The 20,421-nt window shown below is 46.0% G+C and overlaps 1 protein-coding gene across 4 annotated transcripts in view; it reads left to right on the forward strand.

The window, feature by feature from the left end:
* Window positions 1–1,244: 1,244 nt before the first annotated feature.
* Window positions 1,245–20,421, forward strand: part of LOC147905960 (boron transporter 1-like) — a 114,151-nt gene continuing 94,974 nt past the window's right edge. For 3 of the 4 annotated variants that reach the window (XM_087375911.1, XM_087375903.1, XM_087375895.1), the window contains exons 1-5: window positions 1,245–1,411; window positions 15,026–15,108; window positions 15,197–15,389; window positions 15,563–15,701; window positions 15,842–16,007. In XM_087375911.1, the coding sequence (XP_087232037.1) occupies window positions 1,305–1,411; window positions 15,026–15,108; window positions 15,197–15,389; window positions 15,563–15,701; window positions 15,842–16,007 (688 nt within the window). In that variant the 5' untranslated portion in view covers window positions 1,245–1,304. The remainder of the gene's footprint in view (window positions 1,412–15,025; window positions 15,109–15,196; window positions 15,390–15,562; window positions 15,702–15,841; window positions 16,008–20,421) is intronic. The other variant, XM_087375920.1, reaches the window with a different exon arrangement.

Consider the following 20,421-nt stretch of genomic DNA (forward strand, 5'->3'; position numbering starts at 1 on the left):
GAAAGTGGACAAGGAAAGAGTCCCCCCTCTGGACTGCATCATCCCTCAAAATACGTATTCCTCATAGCAAGACAAGTGGGATTGGAACACCTATGATGTAAGAATCCTAGGAAGCTACATTTTCATAGTTGATAGGGATGGGAAGAAGTCCTTAAAACACATATCCCAAAAGCTCTTTTGGAAGGGGAATATGAATGGCCTAAACTCGATCATGTAGAAGCTGATGATGTCATACTCAAGTTGGCCACCTTGTAGACTTTGGGGCTTCATCCCAACTTTATGAGTGCACGTAAGATGATGCAACCCACAAACAACGCATTCTCACCATGTTTTCACTTCTTGATCTAGAGAAATAATGTTGAACCAAAGAGAAGACTAAGATACTGGTATTCATTCGAGCTTGTTGCGTCCATGCATGGGCCAGAATGGTACCTTACATTCTACTATTCTGGTCCCATTTGGAACCCCAAAGGCCATGGTCTCCCCATGTATACTAGCTTTTGAAACCATTATAATTTCACACTCTTCGAGTAGTTTATCCCATAGGTTTTTTTTTTTGGTAAAGGGCATAGGACCCAATTTTGTGGGTCCATGGGATGTTATGGCATTACATAAAGCTTGGTCTCAAAACTTACCATCTACATAGCGTTTCAAACCATGCAAAAAATGCCTTCTAGAAGGAAGTTCGACCTTGCTAACTTTATGTCCTGCTTGAACTTTACTTGACGTGCACACTAGCAAAAGGGGATATACCTAGGTATAAGCAAGGTGATGTATAATGACACGGTTCCTAGTGGGCCCTCCTCTCATCTTTGGAGACCTCACTCATTCGTTTTCGCCAATCAGTCCTCCATATGTTGTAAAAGCGGCCACCCTACTTATTCATTTCTGCCAATTAAACTCATCTGTATATTGAAAGAGTGGCCAAAGGGAAGGGTCCCCATAGTCAACGGAACCATTTTTTAAAACGCTTCAAATGAGTGCGATATATTCCTCGTCCCCACTGGATGTGTGGAAGTAAGCATTCCTCAAAATTCAAATGAAGCCAATGCTATATTCTTCGTACCACCTACGGTGTAAGAAAGCTACAAGGGAGTGGTTGGAAGGCCATGGAACACGTAATCCCAAAAAAGCCATATTGGAAGGAGAATACGAACGGTGGAGATTCGATCATGGGAGTTGATGACGTTAGTATTCAAAGCTGGCCACCTTGTAGAGTTGCAGGGAGCTTTGTTTTTCGTTGCTCTCTCGTGAGCTTCCAGTCGCTCATCCTTCCCAACCTTCGTCTTCCCTGCCTTGCTACCATGCACTACGCTCGCCTTGCTCCCTTTCGTGGCATCCGCAAGGACTTCGCAGCTCGCCTCCAGTTCTATAAGCAGGACTGGACCGCCGCCTTCGCCTCTCCTTCCAGGTTTTTCATCCACTCTTCTTGAATTCGTCTCTTCCTCGTTATTTTCATTAGCATCGGTACAACGTTTTCTCAAGTCGCGAACCGGTTGTTGGGTGCACGGTAAAGGGCTCCCGCTTAGCTAGCGGAAATGCTAGGAATCACTTACATGCAACGTGTCTTGCAAGAAATGAAAGATGGGCAATTATAACGTGCCTCTCCGCTTATTTCTTTCTGAGCTCCGCAAAAGTCAGATCGATTTTCTGGGTTGTACTGCTACGGTCGGTAGAAGCTATCCCTTAACCTTCAAGTATATCAAGCTGCTTTCGTCCGATGTTTGATTGCAATACCACAAATTGAAACGTCAATCTCAAGGATTGCTGTTTCTCAAACTATGAGAAGAAAGAAGAGCCAGTCGAACACAATTCTGCATCTTATCACGCAAGGAAACTTTGCCTAGCTGTAAGTATATATTCCCCTTCCCACGACACGTGTACGACACTTACATTCATGCGTCCACAACTACGATAGAATAAATAAGTCATCACGGGCGCATCAGCAAATTTCGTACTCTCTAAAATCAGCGAATTGAGGATGGTTCTCTTGTTCTAAGCAAACGATTCTGTAGATTGTCAGGACAAGACGCCACTTCCAATGCAGAGACAAATACGCGTCCACAATTAGGCGAGCATGATAAAATAAATAGGTCATCCCAAGTGCATTAGCAAATTTCGTATTCTTTATCGCTTTCTCTTTCTATTTTTCAGAATTTTACAAGGGTGGAAGTTTGCGTTCCCTTCACTCATTGCAGCTAACTTTCTCTCTAGGCTGCTTACTGTTTTCTGGAATAGTATGTCTCTCAATCTCACATCGGTACGTTTCATTAGTCTAAGCATTTATTTTACTTGTTTGCAAATCATGGGCCTTGAAACATGGTTACAAATGTTTTTAGTTCCAATATTTAAACCTTAACAAACCTTGGGCTGTTATGCATGGTTGCATGTGGCTAAAGCAGAAGGAGAACGCAAACCATCCTAATATAAAGAAGAATATATGGACAGCTGCTACTGGCTCCTCCTCTGTATAGAAAGCCTTTGGAATCCTGATAGTGGCAGAGTAAGAAGGAATATGTGGCTTACAGATAGTAAGAGCCATGAGATAGAGACCAGACGAAACCCGAGTGGCAATCAAAACAATACCACCTCTATGCAAAGCCCAATCAGAACAACTGTAAATCCTGGAATGGATGGGCCTCGAATGTCTGTTATTTGACCAGGACAATAGGAGCAATGGTGGCAAGGCATGAAATGCATCATCAATTCAACAATCTCTGCCTCTAAACTGAAAAATCAAGTCATCCCAGGAAGCTCTATCAAGAGAGTAAATGCCACATTCCATTCCTCTCTATATCTAAGGTCAAGACCACCATGTTGAAGCCACCTCCAATGATCCAAGAATCAGCTATAGGGGCCCAAGAGAACAACTCTTTGCAAAATAGAATCCGTTACGCCCTGTTGAAGTATAGATATTAAGGAAACCAATCTTAACCCCATCTATCAAACCCAATGTTCTCTAGATGGAACAATAATTCCATGGCGAATTCCATAGAGGGAGGATGGTGGCTGAAAATGAAGTGCGCGTGTCTTCTCTAGGGCCAAATGCAGTATATCAAGAAGTGCAACTGCCAACTAGAAATGCATGTCCCTTCTCTGGGGCCCATACCAAAAACTGCAAGTGGAAGAAACGTGACTTGACTTTTGCAATCCCTACTATCCAGTTTGCGCTCTTGGATACAAAGAATATCAATAGGTCCCCCCAAACCACTTTGAATCTGATCGCATATCATCCGTCTACAGCGGTGATGTGGTACACCATCTAAACCCTGAACGCTCCAGCTAAAAAGCTTCATCGATGAGATACGGTAGCCTAGAACTGCTTTCTTGACCTAGTGGTGAACGCACTCACCCCATGTGACCTGAACTTAAGGCATAAGCAAGAGCCAGAAAATCCATTGAAGATGAGAGATCAATCCAAGGCTGAAGTTGAATGGCTTGTGGAGAATGTCTATCTGCAAAAGTAGGAGCAAACTCCAAAAGGTCTCTGCAATCAGATAGGACAGTAAAATTATTATGCTGCACAAGCTGAAATGAAGAGGCATAACATGGGAGGGCTTGACCATCATATAAAGTGGAGTGGAATGCGCTACCCTGGGTACGTCTGAGGGAATGGTCAACAAAGCATCTTCATAAGAGAGAGAATCTGCTGATGAGCATATGGAGAGAGAGTCTTAGAAAGAGCCGGCTGGTCCTGATCAAGCCACATGAAAGGAAAGGGTCGTATTCCACAGATAAAAAATGAGCAAGGAAAACCTAATACAGATGAAGATGAACTTCGTGACAATTCAGGGCAGGATTTTGCATCACCTCTATGCCAAGACACCTTTATGGAAAATGAGATCTCTAAAAGAAAAACCCGTCCTTTTTAACATCTATATGAAAAGCAAGTTTAAAAGAACTCAAACACTGGTGGGCTCCATGCTTTGATAATGCCCAGGAAGTGGAAGCACAAACTCTTCGTAGTTAATGAAGGGTATAAGCACAATGAGAGGGCTCAAAACGGTGATAAGAATTCCCCCCTAAATCAAGTGGTCCCCAAAAATTGTTTGATAGCAGCTCTGATTGTGTTGTATCCGTTGAACAACACTTAGTGTCACAGCCTCATCAATTTTCAAAAGGATATGATGGAGTGTACAATGGGGAGTCCAAAAGAAAGCTACCTCTCAATACAGATGCTGAGGTAATAGTTTAAATGGTTCTGACCTGGGGAGAAAGAGTACATGGAGTAGTAGTTACATAGCCAAAGTAATAAGTCTTTAAGGTTGTGTCCGGTGGACCTAGACAAGCAAATATCAGCAGCCACTGGCACAGCCTCAAAGTTCCTTAACATATGCAAGGGAGATGGTCCAATTAAAGGTTAGATTTAAAAATAACTTTAATCTTATCCTCCTAACAGAAAAAAGTGTAGACACAAAAAGTGTAAGAACAACCACCACTAGACTAGTAAGTTACTATTCTGCAGTATGCAGGAGGCGCCTGAAGCTTTGAGTCTGGTGTTGGTGCCTGCCATCTTGGACTACTGGGAGGAGCATGGGCAATAGTAGCATCTTGTTGAAACGAAAAATCATGCCTTCTTTGCCTTTTGGGGCATTTTCTTTCCTTGGGTAACCCCTAGCAAAATGCCCAAAGAATCTCCAAATATGACACTGGTCCTAGCACCCCACAATATTATCCTCTGACTGAAAGGGAACCATCTTCATTCTGAAGGATGATAGGCGTGCTACGAGGGGGCAGGCAGCGTGCAGGTAAGGGGGGTCAGGATGAGGAAGAGGAGCAATAGGCAACAGGCTGAGGAAGAGGAGCAATAGGCAACAGGCTGAGGAAGAGGACAACATGGGGGGCTGAGGATAAGAGGGGGCAGACTGAGGAGGAGCAACAGGCAACAGGGAGGGAGAGCAGCCATTTTTGGCTCCCAGTCTTTGAAGCTTCTGTGGTCATGAATCATTCACAACATGCCTTTTGAATCTTCTGTGGTCATGAATCATTCACAACACTTTGTCATGTTTGCAATTCTTTGGTCGCTCAGTGACTTCTCTATGGGTCAGTTTTTGCTTTGGCTTATGGTCCTTCCAGCTGATCTTCAATTGTTGTCTTCCTAGTTTTCGGCAGCTTTCTAGCTGATCTTTTATTTTGGTCTTCTCGATTTTGGCAGCATTTTGTTTTTTTTGCTGTTCGCTGTTTCGCTGTAATGTTGATAGTGCTTCTTTTGTGTAGATTCCAAAGCATGCATATGGGCTAGATTCTTTGCCAATCTTCATATCAGTCAAAGATCTAGGTGAATAGAGATCTTCCCTCACCTTCAATTGATCTTCATTAGAATTTATTGGTGTATTTGCGCAAGAAAAGATATGTGCCAGAACAATACTTGACAGGCTGCTGCTCCTCCCGGCTCCCTTGCTGCACCCTCTCCCTCAGCCCATCCCTCCCTCTCTCCCTTTCCCTCAGCCCCTCCCTCTCCCTCAGCCCCTCCCTCCCTTCTCCTCCTCCCCTTCCAGCCCGCCCCCTTCCAGCCCGCTCCCTCTCCTCCCCCTCTCAGCCTGCTCCTCCGCCCCCTCCCTGCCTCTCCGCCCCCTCCCTGCCTCTCAGCCTGCCCCCTCCTCTCCCTCTCCTCCCCCTTCCCTTCTGCCCCCGCTCCCTCTCCTCCCCCTCCCTGCCTGCTCCTCCGCCCCCTCCCTGCCTCTCAGCCCGCCCCTTCCTCTCCCTCTCCTCTCCCTCTCACTCAGCCTCTCCCCTTTATTCCTCCCCTCCTCGCCCCTTCCCCCGCTCCCTCCTCACCTCCTTTCCCTGTTTTCTACCCCCCTTTCTCCCGCAGCATTTTTTGGAGCGGAAGGAGCCTCCAAATTGTCAGAGTCGGCCTCCTCACCTCGATTGGCGATGGATACTCCGTCAGCCAATCCTACTCCACCTCCATCGGCCGCGAAAACTATTACCTTTTCTAAAGACGAGTTGTAGCAGCTCAAGAAGGATGTAGAGATTGAATGCTCTACCACGTTGCTAGCATGCATCTTCGGGTCTCACCCCTCTAGATCCCAAGCCAGAGACTGGATGCTTGCGGCTCTCCCCCCAGACCTCACTCCATGATTGTTAGATGTTCGTCTTCTGGGACGAGGTTTTTTCCAGGTTGTTTTTGACACTCCAGAGGCTGCGAGCACTGTGCTCAAAGCTGAGTTTTTACACCTGGGACACAGGAAGATCTTCTTTGAAGCCTTTCATATTGGTTTCGACCCAGTGGAGACAGATAAGGAAATCTTTTCGCTCATCATCAGATTCCCCGGGCTTCCCCAGGTTTACCATCGACTTCTTTCTGTTATTGGGGAGCATTTTGGCGCAATTGCTGAGATCCCACCCCTCCCTGGGTTGCCATTGACTGCAGCAGAGGCAACCAAGGCTGATGGGGTACCTAGAGTTAGGGTCCTCTGTAAGGATCCTAACCTCAAGATGGATCATGTTATGATCCAGCTCCCGGATGGTTCCTTTTTTCGCCAGAGCGTAGAGATTTCAGGCAGACAGGACCAGTGCAAGATATGCAGGACCATTTGCCAGGGATTGCCCCAGGAAGAAGAAAAGGCCCAAGAAGCCCTCTGGTACAGCTACCGCCGCATGGCCTCGACAAGGGGGACAGGTGGGTGGTATAGGTCCAGCACTTGCTCCTCGGCCTCGACAGAGGGGTGGTACAGGTCCAACACCTGCTCCTCGACCTTCGCATGGCGGTCCTCCTCAGGATGGTGGTGGTACAGGTCCAGCACCTGCTCCTCGGCCTCGACAGGGGGGTGGTACAGGTCCATCACCTGCTTCTCGACCCCCACCTACCTCAGGGGCACGCGACGCTCTCCAGTGGGTTTCGGCACGTGTGCAGATCCCTCCTTCAGTTCACAAGGGTACATTAGTGGACTCTGCTTCACCTGGAGCTGTCCCTCCAGTCTCACCTCGCACAGTCTGAGACACTGAAGCTTCGACCTCCTCCTTGGTTGCAGCTTCTTCCCTAGATCCAGTGGTGCCAGACGCTCTTCTTGAGGCAGTAGAGGTCTCCGCGGCTGGGCAGACACAGGATAGAGAGCAGTCCTCACTTCCTTCCTTGGATAGGGGGAAGGGGATGGTTTACACTATTGATCCTCTTCCCTCAGAAGGGATCCTTCGCACTCCGGTGTCTGGCTTGCTTCACAGGAACTCGTTTTTAGCCCTGGCAGATGGTTTAGATTTCCCAGAGGAGTCGTCTGTGCCCGCTACTTTTGGGGAGACTGTGATTGGGTTTCCTGTTGACAGGGCTTCTTCTTCAGGTGGCAGGGTTCTTTCCCCTGTTGATTTTCCGCCACTTGGTTCCATTCCTCCCTCCTCGAGCAGGAGGTCTTCCCCTGTTGAGGGGTTTGTTTCCGCCACTAGGTCGGGTAAGGTGTTCCACTCTACATCCTCCCGTCGATGAGGATTATTAGTTGGAACATACAGGGCCTAGGTGGCGTCCCACATCGCCACCGTAGACAGCTGATACGGGATCAGCTTCATCCAGGTATTACTAGGGGTTCCATTGATATCTTATTTATTTAAGAACACAAACTGGATTCTAGAGATTGTGCCAAGTCAGACAAGTTGCTTTCTGGCCATACTTTTTGGTCGCCTGCCTTGGGCACCAAGGGGGGCACTTCTATTTCAGTTTCGCAGTCGGTTCTCCCCTTAGTTGTTGGACACTGAGTCATTATTCCCTCTAGAGCTCAGTGAATTATTCTTTTGATTGGAGGGCGTAAGGTTGGTTTCCTTAACCTGTATGCCTCCAACATTAGAGGGGAACGTGTCCTTATGTGGAAGAATTTGCTCTCCTTGGCCCCCATTGTGGATTCATGGGTGATTGGAGGTGACTTTAACATGGTTGAGTTACCGTCAGACAAAAAAGGGGGTAGAGAAGACGGACTTCACTCCTTGGAGAGAGCAGCTTGGGATGCCTTTCTTTTTCACTTCTGTGGCAGAGATACTTGGTGGGATGATGCCTTTCTTATTCAGCCACAGTCCCTCCTGTTCTCTTGGTCGAACAGGAGGCAGCAGATGCCTATTCATGCACGCATTGACAGATTCTATGTAGATGATTGGGCACTAGACAGAGGTGGGTTGGTATGCATTGCTGCTGGGGTTTCCACTTCATACCACTTTCCTGTTGTGCTGGCTATCTCAGAGTCTCACCTGAGAGGCCGGTCTACCAGCATCAGGATTCCAGATGCCTTTTACATAGAGGAGGACCTTACAGAGGCAGATTTGGGTTTCTCATGTCCAGGGTGGGCAGCCATATCCATCACATGTAGCCGCTGCCCTTTCTGTTGCTTGTACCAGGAGACGAGATATTCTCAGACGTGAGATTGGTGTTCGCCAGCAGTTGGCATCTTTGCAGAGGGAAGAGCAGAAACGGCCTTCAAATGCTTGGATTCAGGAGCGCCTTGCTGCAGCAAGGGCTCATCAGAAGTTATTGCTTGATCAAAGAGCAGAGTATGCCTTTCATGCACGGGAGTCCTTCTGGATTCAGATGGGTGGTAGAGTCAATAAACACTTTTTCTCTACTCTTGGCCCTAGACATAGTAGAGAGAGTTTATCCCAGCTTATTGACTCACATGGGGTTTAACAGACAGAGCCTGATGATGTCTTACGCATAGCTTATTTCTATGCCACCCTTCTTACTGCTAATCCTGAGACACATGATAGAGAGGATGCTAGACAGGCTATTTGGCAGAGCATCCCTGTGTTGGTGAATCCGAGTATGCATGTTCTACTCGATGCCCTTTCACCAACACAAAGTTCAGGACTGCACTTTCAGCCCTTCACAAGGGCAAGTGCCGAGGTTCGGATGGCCTCACCCCCTCTTTTTTCATTGCATTTTGGGATATGATTGGAGACTTTATTACTTCAGCCCTGCAGGCCATTTGGGACTCTGGCGAGATGCCTGGGTCACTTACAGAGGGTCTCATCCACCTTATCCCAAAAGGAGGTTGCAGAAATTTAGTGTCCCAGTGGAGGCCTATCACACTTCTAGGGACTTGTTACAAGATTCTGGCCAAGGCTATCAGCCTCCGATTGCAGCCCCTTCTCCCTGATCTTATTCATGACACTCAGATGGGATTTGTGCATGGCAGAAGCATTTTTTATAACATTTTCTCTTTCTGGGAAGCTTTAGAGTGGGCCATGCAGAGTGGCCAGAATCTTGCCATTCTACTTTTGGATTTTGAGAAAGCTTATGACAGAGTAGATTGGGGTTTTTTTGGAGGGCACCCTTCTACGCTTTGGCTTTACTGATGCTTGGATCAGAGGTGTTTCCTCTTTGTACAGATCAGCCCACAACGAGGTACTTATTGGTGGGGTAAGGGGTGAGAGATTTTTGAGATCAGTCCGTCAGGGATGCCCCCTTGCTCCTTTCCTTTTTTTGTTCATGGCCGAAGCTATGAGTATCTATGTTAGATCTCAAGCTGACATCTTTGGGCTGAGACTTCCCATCAGAAGGGAAGAGGAGCTACTTGACAGTGAGTTGGCAGATGACACAGCAGTTTACTTGGATGCCACTCCATAGATGCTCACTTCCTTCAGGACAGCGTTGGATTTATTTTGCTTGGCGGCAGGGGCGCAGATAAATTGGCATAAATCCAATGGCTTTTGGATGAGTGATGAGGACACTCCAGTTTGGGGGCTTGACATAGGATTCACTTGGGTTCAGAGGGGTGAGCCTATCAGGTATTTGGGCTGCCAGGTCGGCTTGGATATATCTACCACGCAGCAGTTTACTCTCGTTTTGGAGAGCATCAGGAGGAAGCTTCTTTTTTGGAGCTTAGCCAAGCTGGATCTTGCCTCTAGAGTGGTGGTGGTCAACCAGGTCCTCTTGGCCACGGCCTGGTTTGTTTGTTCATGCTGGTGCCGTTCTAGGGACTGCATCATTCAGCTCAGAAGACCGATCAGAAACTCTCTGGAGTGGGCTTGATGGCACAGCAGATGCCTTAGCCAGGGTGGCTAAGGAGACCCTCATCCTCCCTACACAGGAAGGGGGTCTCAATATTATTGATCCAAATTTACAGTGCAGAGCTTTACTTTGCAAGATGGTGGTGCGGGAACTTATGCCAGGGCAGGAACCGTGGAAGGACTTTCTTATTAGCAGCATACAGAGGTGCACACCTTCTTCAGGAGGAAACTGGATGAGCAGTGTTAGGTGGATCTTCACCACAGCACACCTCAGATCACCTTCGTCCCCTCTCATGGTTGCCATTCTGAAAGCTTGGGCTAGTTTCAGAAGCACTCTTCGGAGGATTCCTCCCTCCTCTCGGGAAGAGATTGATAGGCAATCCATCATGTGGAATGACAGTATTTTAGATGATCATGGCAGACCACTGGGTGCCTCACTCTACATGCAGTGGTCCAGGTGGGAGAGGAGACCTGCATCATCTATGGGGTCTTGGAAAGCTTTCCGCAGGCTTCCAGAGGAGACCAAATCAAGGTTGACAGGACATCTCAGAGGGAGTGCAGCGAGGATCTTGCAGACTGAGGCAGCCCTTCCAGAGGTTTGGGTAGACACAGATGATATGCCACTCACTTCCTCCACTTGGGCAGGTACTTTTACGAGAGGCAATGTTCCGCTTCAGGTTTTGGCCTTTCGAGATGCACAGGAGGATGCTTAAGTTTTTAGTGTCCAGGATGGTGGCAGATTGCTCAGGTCCACAGAGGACATCTTGCTTGAGTCTGCTTTTCAGCCTATCAGGGTTGTAGGTCTTTTGGTGCAGGGATCAGATTCAGAGTGGTTCCTAGACCCAGACCCCCGGCTACTCTCCACTGGGTCTTGGAGGCTCTGGCTCTATGGGGGAGTTCCCATCAGGTATTTGCAGTGGGACCCTAGAGAGTGGGAGTGGATTGACGCAGGGCATCGAGAGAAGAGCATCCCCCTCTTTTGTCACACGGTCAGTAATGCCAGGAGATATCAGCTCAGTAGTAGAGGTTGGAGACCTTCCAGAGTTCCTCATTGGGAGACATTTGATATCACTGCGGATCTGCAGAGGTGCTTCTGGAGGAGACTTTGGAAATCCCACAAGAATAGAAAGATCACTATCTTCTTTTGGCTTTCTATCCATGGTGAGATTGCAGTGAAACTTTGGAGGTCCAGGTTCGGAGCCGACCCTACTTGCCCTCGATGCCTCTCTGCTTCGGAGACTATTCAGCATTGCTTATGGGATTGCAGACAGGCGAGGATGATTTGGATGGGGGTAGCCAGGATTTTCAGTCACTTTGCCCACTCCCCATTTTTTATGACATGGGGCTCAGTGGCTTGGCTTTCTCTTACAGGGCCTCAGGTATTCTATGAGAGATCTGACTCCTCTCGGGCCATTTCGGTTCGACGTCATCGAACTGAGTCCTATTCGTTGGATGTGGTACCACACCTTCCTTTTACAGCTATACATGCCTCTGTGGATACTTCTTGGGAGATTCTAGCGAGCATAGCATCCTGGCATATCTGGAGAGCCAGATGACAGAGGCTTTGGAGGTTACTCAGGTTCATCCCTCGCACACATTGGCTAGTATCTGGATAGACACCGTACATACTTTGATGGCCGTATGGACGGGTATGTAGGGAGACTCCCATGTGCAGCCTCAGCTAGGAGGGCTTCTTTCTTCAGGGAATGGAAGGATTCTCCTTTCTTCTCTGAGACTACTACAGGGTTGAGGTGGCACTTTCAGCCTCAGCCTTGGTTGTTTTCCACCTCACTCTGAGAGGGTTTTTTATTTATCCTCATGATTTCATGATGTATTCCGCTTTGAGCTTGCTCTCGCGGGTTTTCTCTCTTACTTAATAGAAGTCTCTTTCATGAAAAAAAAAAAAAAGAAAAGATATGTGCAGTAGATGATGTTTCTGGATGTTGGGAAAATCTTACATGTCTCTTACAACTCCATCTCATACGTGAGTAATGGAAGATTACAGGTCTCTCTACTTAACCTACCTATCTCCCATTGCAAGATCACCAAATGGAAACAGGAAAAACATTGTCCACGGACCAGGTTGCCATGGTAGGAAAAGAGAAAACCCAAAGGGAAAAAACATTAAGGGTAGAGAGAGAGAGAGCTGCCATAATTACTCGTTTCTTCCCAAAAAAATGGAGAGGCATACAAAGAAAAAGATCCATTTAAAATGGTAGTCATGTCCCCATATAGTTTCCTTTCTTCACTGTTCCCAAGAAACCTTTTATTTGAAGAGCATGCCGCTCTATTGTAAATGACTAGTTACGGAATATGATTCATCTCTTTTAGCTCAGTTGTATCAGATGCTAAGTTAACTCCGTGTTGAAATGAGCAGTGTTCTTTTCTAAAGCTCTTATGCTATTCTGCCTGTTGATATTACTTCCGCTTGTCTCTTTCAGCATTCCAACATCATTATCTGCAAGTTTATGTTCCAACTCATGTCTATTCTAGACAAGCGCCTCAATATACTTAGTTAATGTAAGAAAACCGCATTAACAAGCAAGGTACCCAGAGACTTTTTGAGAGGATATAGGGTACTCCTAAGTAAATTTGATGGAAACTTTAAGATTTTCCTCTAAGGGTTATGGTTGATTGTTGGAATTGAAAATTTCATGTGTCATGATGACCTTGCAAGCCCACATGTGTCCCCTTGTATCATGTTTGAGGATGGACTTTCGGGGACTTTGGGGTTCGTCTACTTCTTTATGAAATTGTTCCTATTTCAAGGCCATGAGGACAAAGTTAGAAGCTTTATAAAATGAAAAGCTCTTAAACTACGGCAAAAATGCAAAAGAAGACATAGAAAGGGATTACAAGCCCATGGTAATATGGGAATGCTATGTCCATAGTAAAAATTGTCAGGCCTATGGTAAGAGGTGCTAGGGCAAGTGCAAGTCAAGAAGAAGCTATGGCCAATAATTTCAAGGCCTTGGCAAGGGAAGGAGAGCCATGGCCAGGAGTTACACAGCGATAAACAAGGAAAAGAGGAGACTTGCTGAGGATTGCCAGCATGCACCATAGTAAGGAAGGCAAGGAGGATTGATCACTAGGAATACTAGTACTTATTAACATTTCTTTTAGGAAGTGCAGGCCCATAGTATGGAGTGCTAGTGCCATGGCAAGGCAAGAAGCAGCCATGACCCCATGAGTGCAGGGTAGCAGCAAGCAACTATAAGGGCTACCAGATCTATGATAAGGTAAAGCCAAGGTAAGATATTTCAGTTGAAACCTGACAAGGTCATAATTACAACAGTATAGATCCATGGCAACTGAGACTAAGCCTAAAGAATCTAGGAACATTTAAGTAGATATGAAGCATGGATCAAAGTTTGGTACTTTCAAAGGAGTAAAGACAAAGTGTTGTAACTTTTGACCACGGAAAAGATGCCACAGACTGATAGGGAATGACTGCCTGAAGGACTAACAAGCAGAGACCTCGTACTATAGAGAAAACAGAGAATCTTAGTATAGTGGGTGACCCCGCTAGGAGAAGTGGCCATCATAACTAGGCCACTACTGTGGAATAATGTGGAAGAGAGGTTCATGTGTGTATCCAAGGCACAGGAGGCCTCCTCCTAAGAAAGAGAAATAAGGAGCACAATACCTCCCCTTTCATTTCTATTTTTAATGACAGCATGGCCATACACCCTTGAAACGCATGAAACCACCATTGTGAGAGAGGGAAAGAACTATTTGTTATGTACAATGCTCTAGAGACGAATTTTTGGCCAGGTTCCTGTCCATGGAACAAACTCATATTTTCTTATCGCTTATTCTTCTCTCGTGTACCATAAAACAATAGCCTCTGTTCTATTTTTACCTTGTCCTCTTCTCATTCAAAACTCTTTTTTGCATACACAAGTCAATTTCTAACCACATAAGTAATCCTGTTCCTTCGTGTTCAAAGTTCTGCATTCTTTTGCACCCATTGAGCATTTCTCACCTGGGTGGGCATGGTGGTAATCTTCCAATATTACTACTGTAAACTCCCGACAATAGCAGTCCTAGAGTGCCTTCTTACAAAGAATTAGATTTAAGTAAAGGAAGGGAGGTGAGGTGGGAGGGGGAAGGAACATGTGTACTATGAATGTTGCATATAAGGAAGCTCCAAAGTGTGCCCATGGGAAAGTTCTTCCATCCATCAGACAACTACCCCTAAATTAACAGAGGCATGGAATAGGCATGAAGCAGGATGGTACTGCCCTTCTCTGTCCTCTTGACTTTTTGTCAGGTAATCAGAGCAAAAGAGGCCAGCACGTGCAAAACAAAACAGTATCCTGTGTTGCTGCTGCTGCTGCTCTCTCTCTCTCTCTCTCTCTCTCTCTCTCTCTCTCTCTGAGGAGCAGGACGAGGCGCAGGACCATGAGCACAGAGATAGCCCATCTTGCCAGAGAGCACCGATGGTTCCACCCCGAGGATGTACATATGACATGATCCGGCAGCACCGCAGGATGATCTTACACAGAGGCCGTACCCGTCGCTTTATTTCTAGACGACGGAGGATGATGGCAGATTTTCGGAGGAGATTGCTCCATGGAGACTTGGCACCGCCAGCAGCCCATTTGACACTTGCCCAGATCTTCACACTCATGGCAGGAGGCATGGTCGATGGCCATGACTTCCATCATTTCTTTGGATCACAGACCCCTTAGGGAAGACGATGTTCCTCATATTCCATATTTTACATTTTGTATCTAGGCAATTTTGGTACTCTATTTCATTTCATTTTGTATCTAGGATTTTTGTAGCCATTTTTGGCATCTTAGCGGTATTACGATGAGGCCACCTAGTTGGCGCATCGTTGATGATGTATTTTCCTTTCGGATGATTTTGTGTCCCATAGGCCATGTATGGCCTTCCGTGGACCTTTAATAAAATTTCTTTCTTTCTTTCTTTCTCTCTCTGAGCGAGAAGGGAAGCTTTTCGAGACAACATGCCTTAATTTTATAAGAGTTATCATTTATATGCAGAGTGAACATTTGACCATGCTTTCTCATCAATGTGAAATGTTTTTGCGTACCTCATACATAGCATATGTCTTGACTCTCCATGGCAGGATTCTCGCACCTACAACCTACATCTTTTTTGCTTCAGCTTTACCAGTACTTGCATTCGGAGAACAGATGGATCGTGATACAAGTGAGTGAGCTCATTTTATGAATGGTTGGTTGATCATATGCCATCACTGAAGACCTCAGTCTTTTACAATGTTTCACTCACAAAACAGATGGAGTCTTAACAGCTGTTCAAACACTGGCTTCTACTTCGTTATGTGGAATCATACACTCAATGTTGGGAGGTCAGCCTGTATTAATTCTCGGAGTTGCAGAACCAACTGTGATAATGTACAATGTCATGTATAATTATGTCAAGGATAAAAGTCAAATTGGGCCCGAGTTATTCCTAGCCTGGACAGGATGGTGAGCTCTTCTATGCAATATGTCTGCAATAGGACTGAACTCTACAATTTTCGAATTCATAAGTTCAATTTTCATGTGTTATAAAGATTCTTTCATTATATTTCCTTTCAATGTCATTTCATAGAGCTATTTTGTGGATGGATGCAGTGTTGATGTGCCTTGTCCTTGTAAAGGGTTTGTGTTTGGACTGCAGTGCTGTTATTTCTGCTGGCTGTCTTTGGTGCATGCTCCCTTGTGAGTAGATTCACTCGTGTGGCTGGGGAGTTGTTTGGCTTGCTCATAGCTATGCTATTTGTGCAACAGGCTATCAAGGTCACTTCTTGTTACTCTACTTTCCTCTTTGTGTACAAGCTGCTACCTGATAACTTTTGTTACACATTGGGTCCTCTCTGTTCATATCATCTACAGCTTGCACCTTAAATATTGTTTCTATGAATTCAAATGTCCATCAGGGTGTTGTGGGAGAGTTTTACTCACAGAGTAGGGAAAACCCTAACCTCGAAGAACTTGAACCTGCCTGGAACTTTGGAAATGGGATGTTTGGGATAGTACTTTCTTTTGGGTTAGTGATGACGGCATTGTGGAGCAGGAAGGCACGATCATGGCGATATGGAACAGGTATAGACAAACTCAGAACCTTATTACTCCAGCTTTTCTCCCAGGGGTTTGAATGACACTATACATACATGGTTTGGTGTTCCATTTTCCCACCCCTTAAGAAAAGGTATTTTTCTATGAAGAATCTACAGTGAAAACAAGAAGGTATTTTTCTAAGAATCTACAGTGAAAACAAGCAGAAGAACTCCCCACTGTTACACAAAAAAATTTCAAAGGAATTAACAGGACTCCAAAGCATGGATGGCACCCACTAATGTTAGAAGCCATAATATTAGTCCAGGCCTAGCCATCTACCACACCATCAGCAAACTATTGGCCCTGCTGCACAGGTAACACGTTGGCAAAGACAAGGAATCCAAATTACAAGATGAGTTCCTGCCTGCTTCCTCCTCTGACCCCTTCTCCTCCTCTCTCCTCTTCCTGCCCCTCTTTGCCTTTCTCCTTCCCGCAGCTTTTCTGGAACGGACAGAGCTTTCTTCTATTCGAGTCGGCCTTCTCATCTCAATTGGTGATGGATCCTCCCTCAGTCAATCCTTCTCCGTCTCCACCAGCCACGAAAACTATCACATTTTCAAAAGACGACTTGCAGCAGCTCAAGAAGCATGTAGAGCTTGAATGCTCGACCACTTTGATCGCACGCATTTATGGGTCTCACCCTTCGAGGTCACAAGCTAGAGACTGGATGCTTGCGGCGCTTCCCCCAAACTTCACCCCTCGATTCAAAGATGTTCACCTTTTGGGACGAGGTTTTTTCTAGGTTGTATTTGACTCTCCAGAGGCTGCAAGCGCCGTGCTCCAAGCCCGTTTTCTATACCTAGGACACAAGAAGATTTTCTTTGGTGCCTTCTCTCTAGGCTTTGACCCCATGGAGGAGGATAAGGAGGCATTTTCGCTCTTTATCAGGTTCCCCGGGCTCCCCCAAGTCTACCATTGCCTTCTTCATGTGATTGGGGAGCACTTCGGTATGGTCATTGAGGTCCCCCTCCTCCCTGGGTTGCCCTTGACAGCTGCAGAGGCAACCAAGTCTAACGGGGTCCCTTACGAAAGACCCTAACATTTCAGATGATCATATCTTACTCCGGATGGATCTTTCTTTTAACAGAGAGTGGAGGTTGCAAACATATTGGACCAGTGCAGGATTTGTTGGACCCTTGGGCATTTCACCAGGGATTTGCCCCAGGAAGAAGAAAAGGACTAAAAAGCCTTCTAGTACAGCAACTCCCCTTCGCCCTCAACAGGGGGGTGGGATAGCTCCTGCGCCTTGCTGTCCAACCTAGGCAGGGTGGTGGTACTGCTCATCCACGACAAAGCGCTCCTCCTCCATAGAGTACTCCTTTGGTACCGCCGCCTCTTGCCTCGGGTGCCTCATGTCCCCCATTGGCACCCGCAGCACTTCGTTGGCTCTCGGTTCGGGTACAAAGCCTACACCCTCGAATGTTCAGGAGGCCGCCATCATCAACTCCACCTCCTTAGGAGCTTTGGAGTTTCCTACTGTGGTTGTTCCCAATGTTGCACCTCACACAGCCTAGGACGCTTCAGCTACACTTGAGCCCCAGTTGCAGCCTCTCGCCCAGACCCAGAGGTTGCCCTTCTCCCTATCCCAGTGGTAGCCCCTCTCCCTGACATCGCACATTCTCTGGTTGGAGGGGCCTCCGTAGCTTTTCAGATAGAGGGTTCTCAGGAGCAGTCTTCAGCTCCCCTCTTGGATAAGGGAAAAGGGGTTGGGTACCCCATAGATCCGCTTCTTTCTGAAGGGATCCTCCGCAACCCTATGTCGGGCCTGGTTCACAGGAACTCCTTTTCAGTCCTGGCAGATTTCCACGAGGAGGACTTTGTGCCCTCTTCTCTTGGTGAGGCAGTGATTGGGGTTCCTGTTGATGACAGGGCATCTTCTTCTTTAGGTGGCAAGGTGTTTTCTCCTCTTGATTTCCCGCCAGTTGGTTCCATCCCTTGCTCTTTGAGCAAAAGGTCTTCCCCTGTTGAAGGGTTTGTTTCCACCACTAGGTCGGTAAGATGTTCCTTTCTACATCCTCCCGTCAATGAGGATTGTTAGCTGGAACATACAGGGACTGTGGCGTCCCTCATCGCCGTCGCAGACAGCTGATACGGAATCAGCTTCATCCAAGTGTTACTGGCGGTTCTATTGATGTTTTACTCTTGAAGGAGCACAAGCTGGATGCCAGTGATTGTACAAAGTCAGGCAAGCTACTTTTAGGTCACACCTTTTGGTCACCTGCCTTTGGTACTAGGGGAGGTACTTGTATTTTAGTTTCGGATTCTTTTGTCCCCTTGGTTGTCAGACATGGTGTGATCTTACGCTCTAGAGCCCATTGGGTTCTTCTTTTGATTGGGGGTCGCAAGGTTGGACTCCTCAACCTTTATGCCCCTAATAACAGAGGGGATCATGTATAATTTTGGAAGGAGTTGCTCTCCTTGGCCTCCATTGTAGATTCATGGGTCATAGGAGGGAACTTCAACATGGTAGAGTTACCCTCATATAAAAAAGGGGGCAGAGTGGGCGGCATCCATTCTTTGGAGAGGGTAGCGTGGGATGCTTTCCTCTTCAGTTTCAGCGGCAGAGATGTTTGGCTTGACAATGCTTTTCACACTCAGTCTCACAGTCACTCCTATCTACTTGGTCGAATAGGAGGCCGCAAATGCCTATCCATGCACCGATTGATCGATTTTATATTGATGATTGGGCCTTGGATAAAGGAGGATCAGTTTGCATTGCTCCTAGGGTTTCCACTTCGAATCACTTTCTGATTGTTTTGATGGTTTCCGAGCTACATTTGAGAAGGTGTTCTACCAACATTAGGATTCTTGATATCCTTTATGTAGAGGAAGACCTCTCAGAAGCAACTTTACAGATCTGGGTTTCTCATGTGTAGCTTGGAGCACCCTCCCCATCACTTTTGGTAGCAGCCCTCTCTGATATTAGCGACTTTTATCATCTAGTTGCTAGTACCAGGAGACGTGAGGTTCTCAGGCGATAGATTGGTCTGCACCAGCAGTTGGCAGCTTTGCAGAGGGAAGAGCAAAAGAGGCCACTTGATGCTTGGATCCAAGAGCACCTTGCTACGCAGCAAGGGCTCATCAGCAAATTTTGTTGGATCAGAGAGCAGAGTTTGCCTTTCATGCACGAGAGTCCTTCTGGATACAGATGGGAGGTAGAGTCAATAAGCAGTTCTTCTCTACTCATGGCCCCGAACATAGTAGAGAGAGTGTCTCTCAGCTTATTGACTCAGACTGAGTTTTGCAGTCAGATCCAAATGCCATCATGCGCATAGCTACATATTTTTATGCCTCCTTTCTTTCAACAGATCTTGGTATTGTGGTTGTCGATGATGCCATACAGGTCATTTGGCAATGTATCCCTAGGTTGGTGAGTCCAGATATTAGACTCTCTTGATGCACCTTTTACCAACCTAGAATTCAGAAGGTTGTATACTACCCGGGTATATAACGTTAGGGGCTAACTATACATTTGACTTTTCTATATAACTTCAGTTTTAAAGTAATAATTTTCCATATATCCGTTCTTGGATACCTCTTTGATGACTGCTTCACTGAGTTGGACTTTATAATTTGAAAATGTTGCATTCGAAGGTTCTATTTTCTTATGACTGTTTCACTCAGTTGGACTTTATAATTTGAAAATGTTTCCCTAAGTTGGATTTTATAATTTGATGGACATTTTCTAATACATTTACAGTATAATTCCATAGCTTGCAATTCATTTAAGATTTGTGATCACCAGCCCAGTGGCTGAAAATTTGATAATAGATAAAGAGAACCATCCTAAAAGGGACTGTCTTAGTATAGCACTTTGCAACAATTTTGATTCGTTTTAGGATAGTGTGATGCCAAAATTTGATATTTTTTATTTGGCATTGGTAGTTAACTAGGTTGCTACCAGCCTTCATTCTCTGAAGTTTCCTTATCCTTTAGCTTCTCTTTACCTTTGTCCTTTGCCTTTGTAAGAGTGTGTACCTTTATTAAATGCTCATTTTCTGATTTAGATGCATTATCTAGAGTAGTATTGGTTGAAATGTGTGGGTTGCCAAAAACCAAATGCACACACACACACACACTTCTTTTTTTTTTCGGTGGAATCTTTGAGTCATTATATTACAAAAAAGCTATCCCAGAAAGGGAGAGCTATAATACATCAAGACAAAATCTCACTGTAGGACAAATATACATCATGATCAAAGACACGAGATTGCAAGCAATCAAAAAGCGATTGTTGCTGCAAAGAGTGTATGAAGAAAGAGAAAGTGGAAAAAACAGGATCACCAAAGACCCTATGATTGCGATCCTTCCAGAGAGTCTAGAGTGCCCAGTTCGAACCCAAACAAAAAGAAATCAAACTCCTGTCTGGGTGGATGTACACCAAAAAGCCAGAAGAACT

Source organism: Dipteris shenzhenensis, chromosome 1 (assembly GCF_047967505.1).
Source record: "Dipteris shenzhenensis isolate YYH24624 ecotype China chromosome 1, Dip_SZ_1.0, whole genome shotgun sequence".
In the NCBI taxonomy this organism is placed as follows: Eukaryota; Viridiplantae; Streptophyta; class Polypodiopsida; order Gleicheniales; family Dipteridaceae; genus Dipteris; species Dipteris shenzhenensis.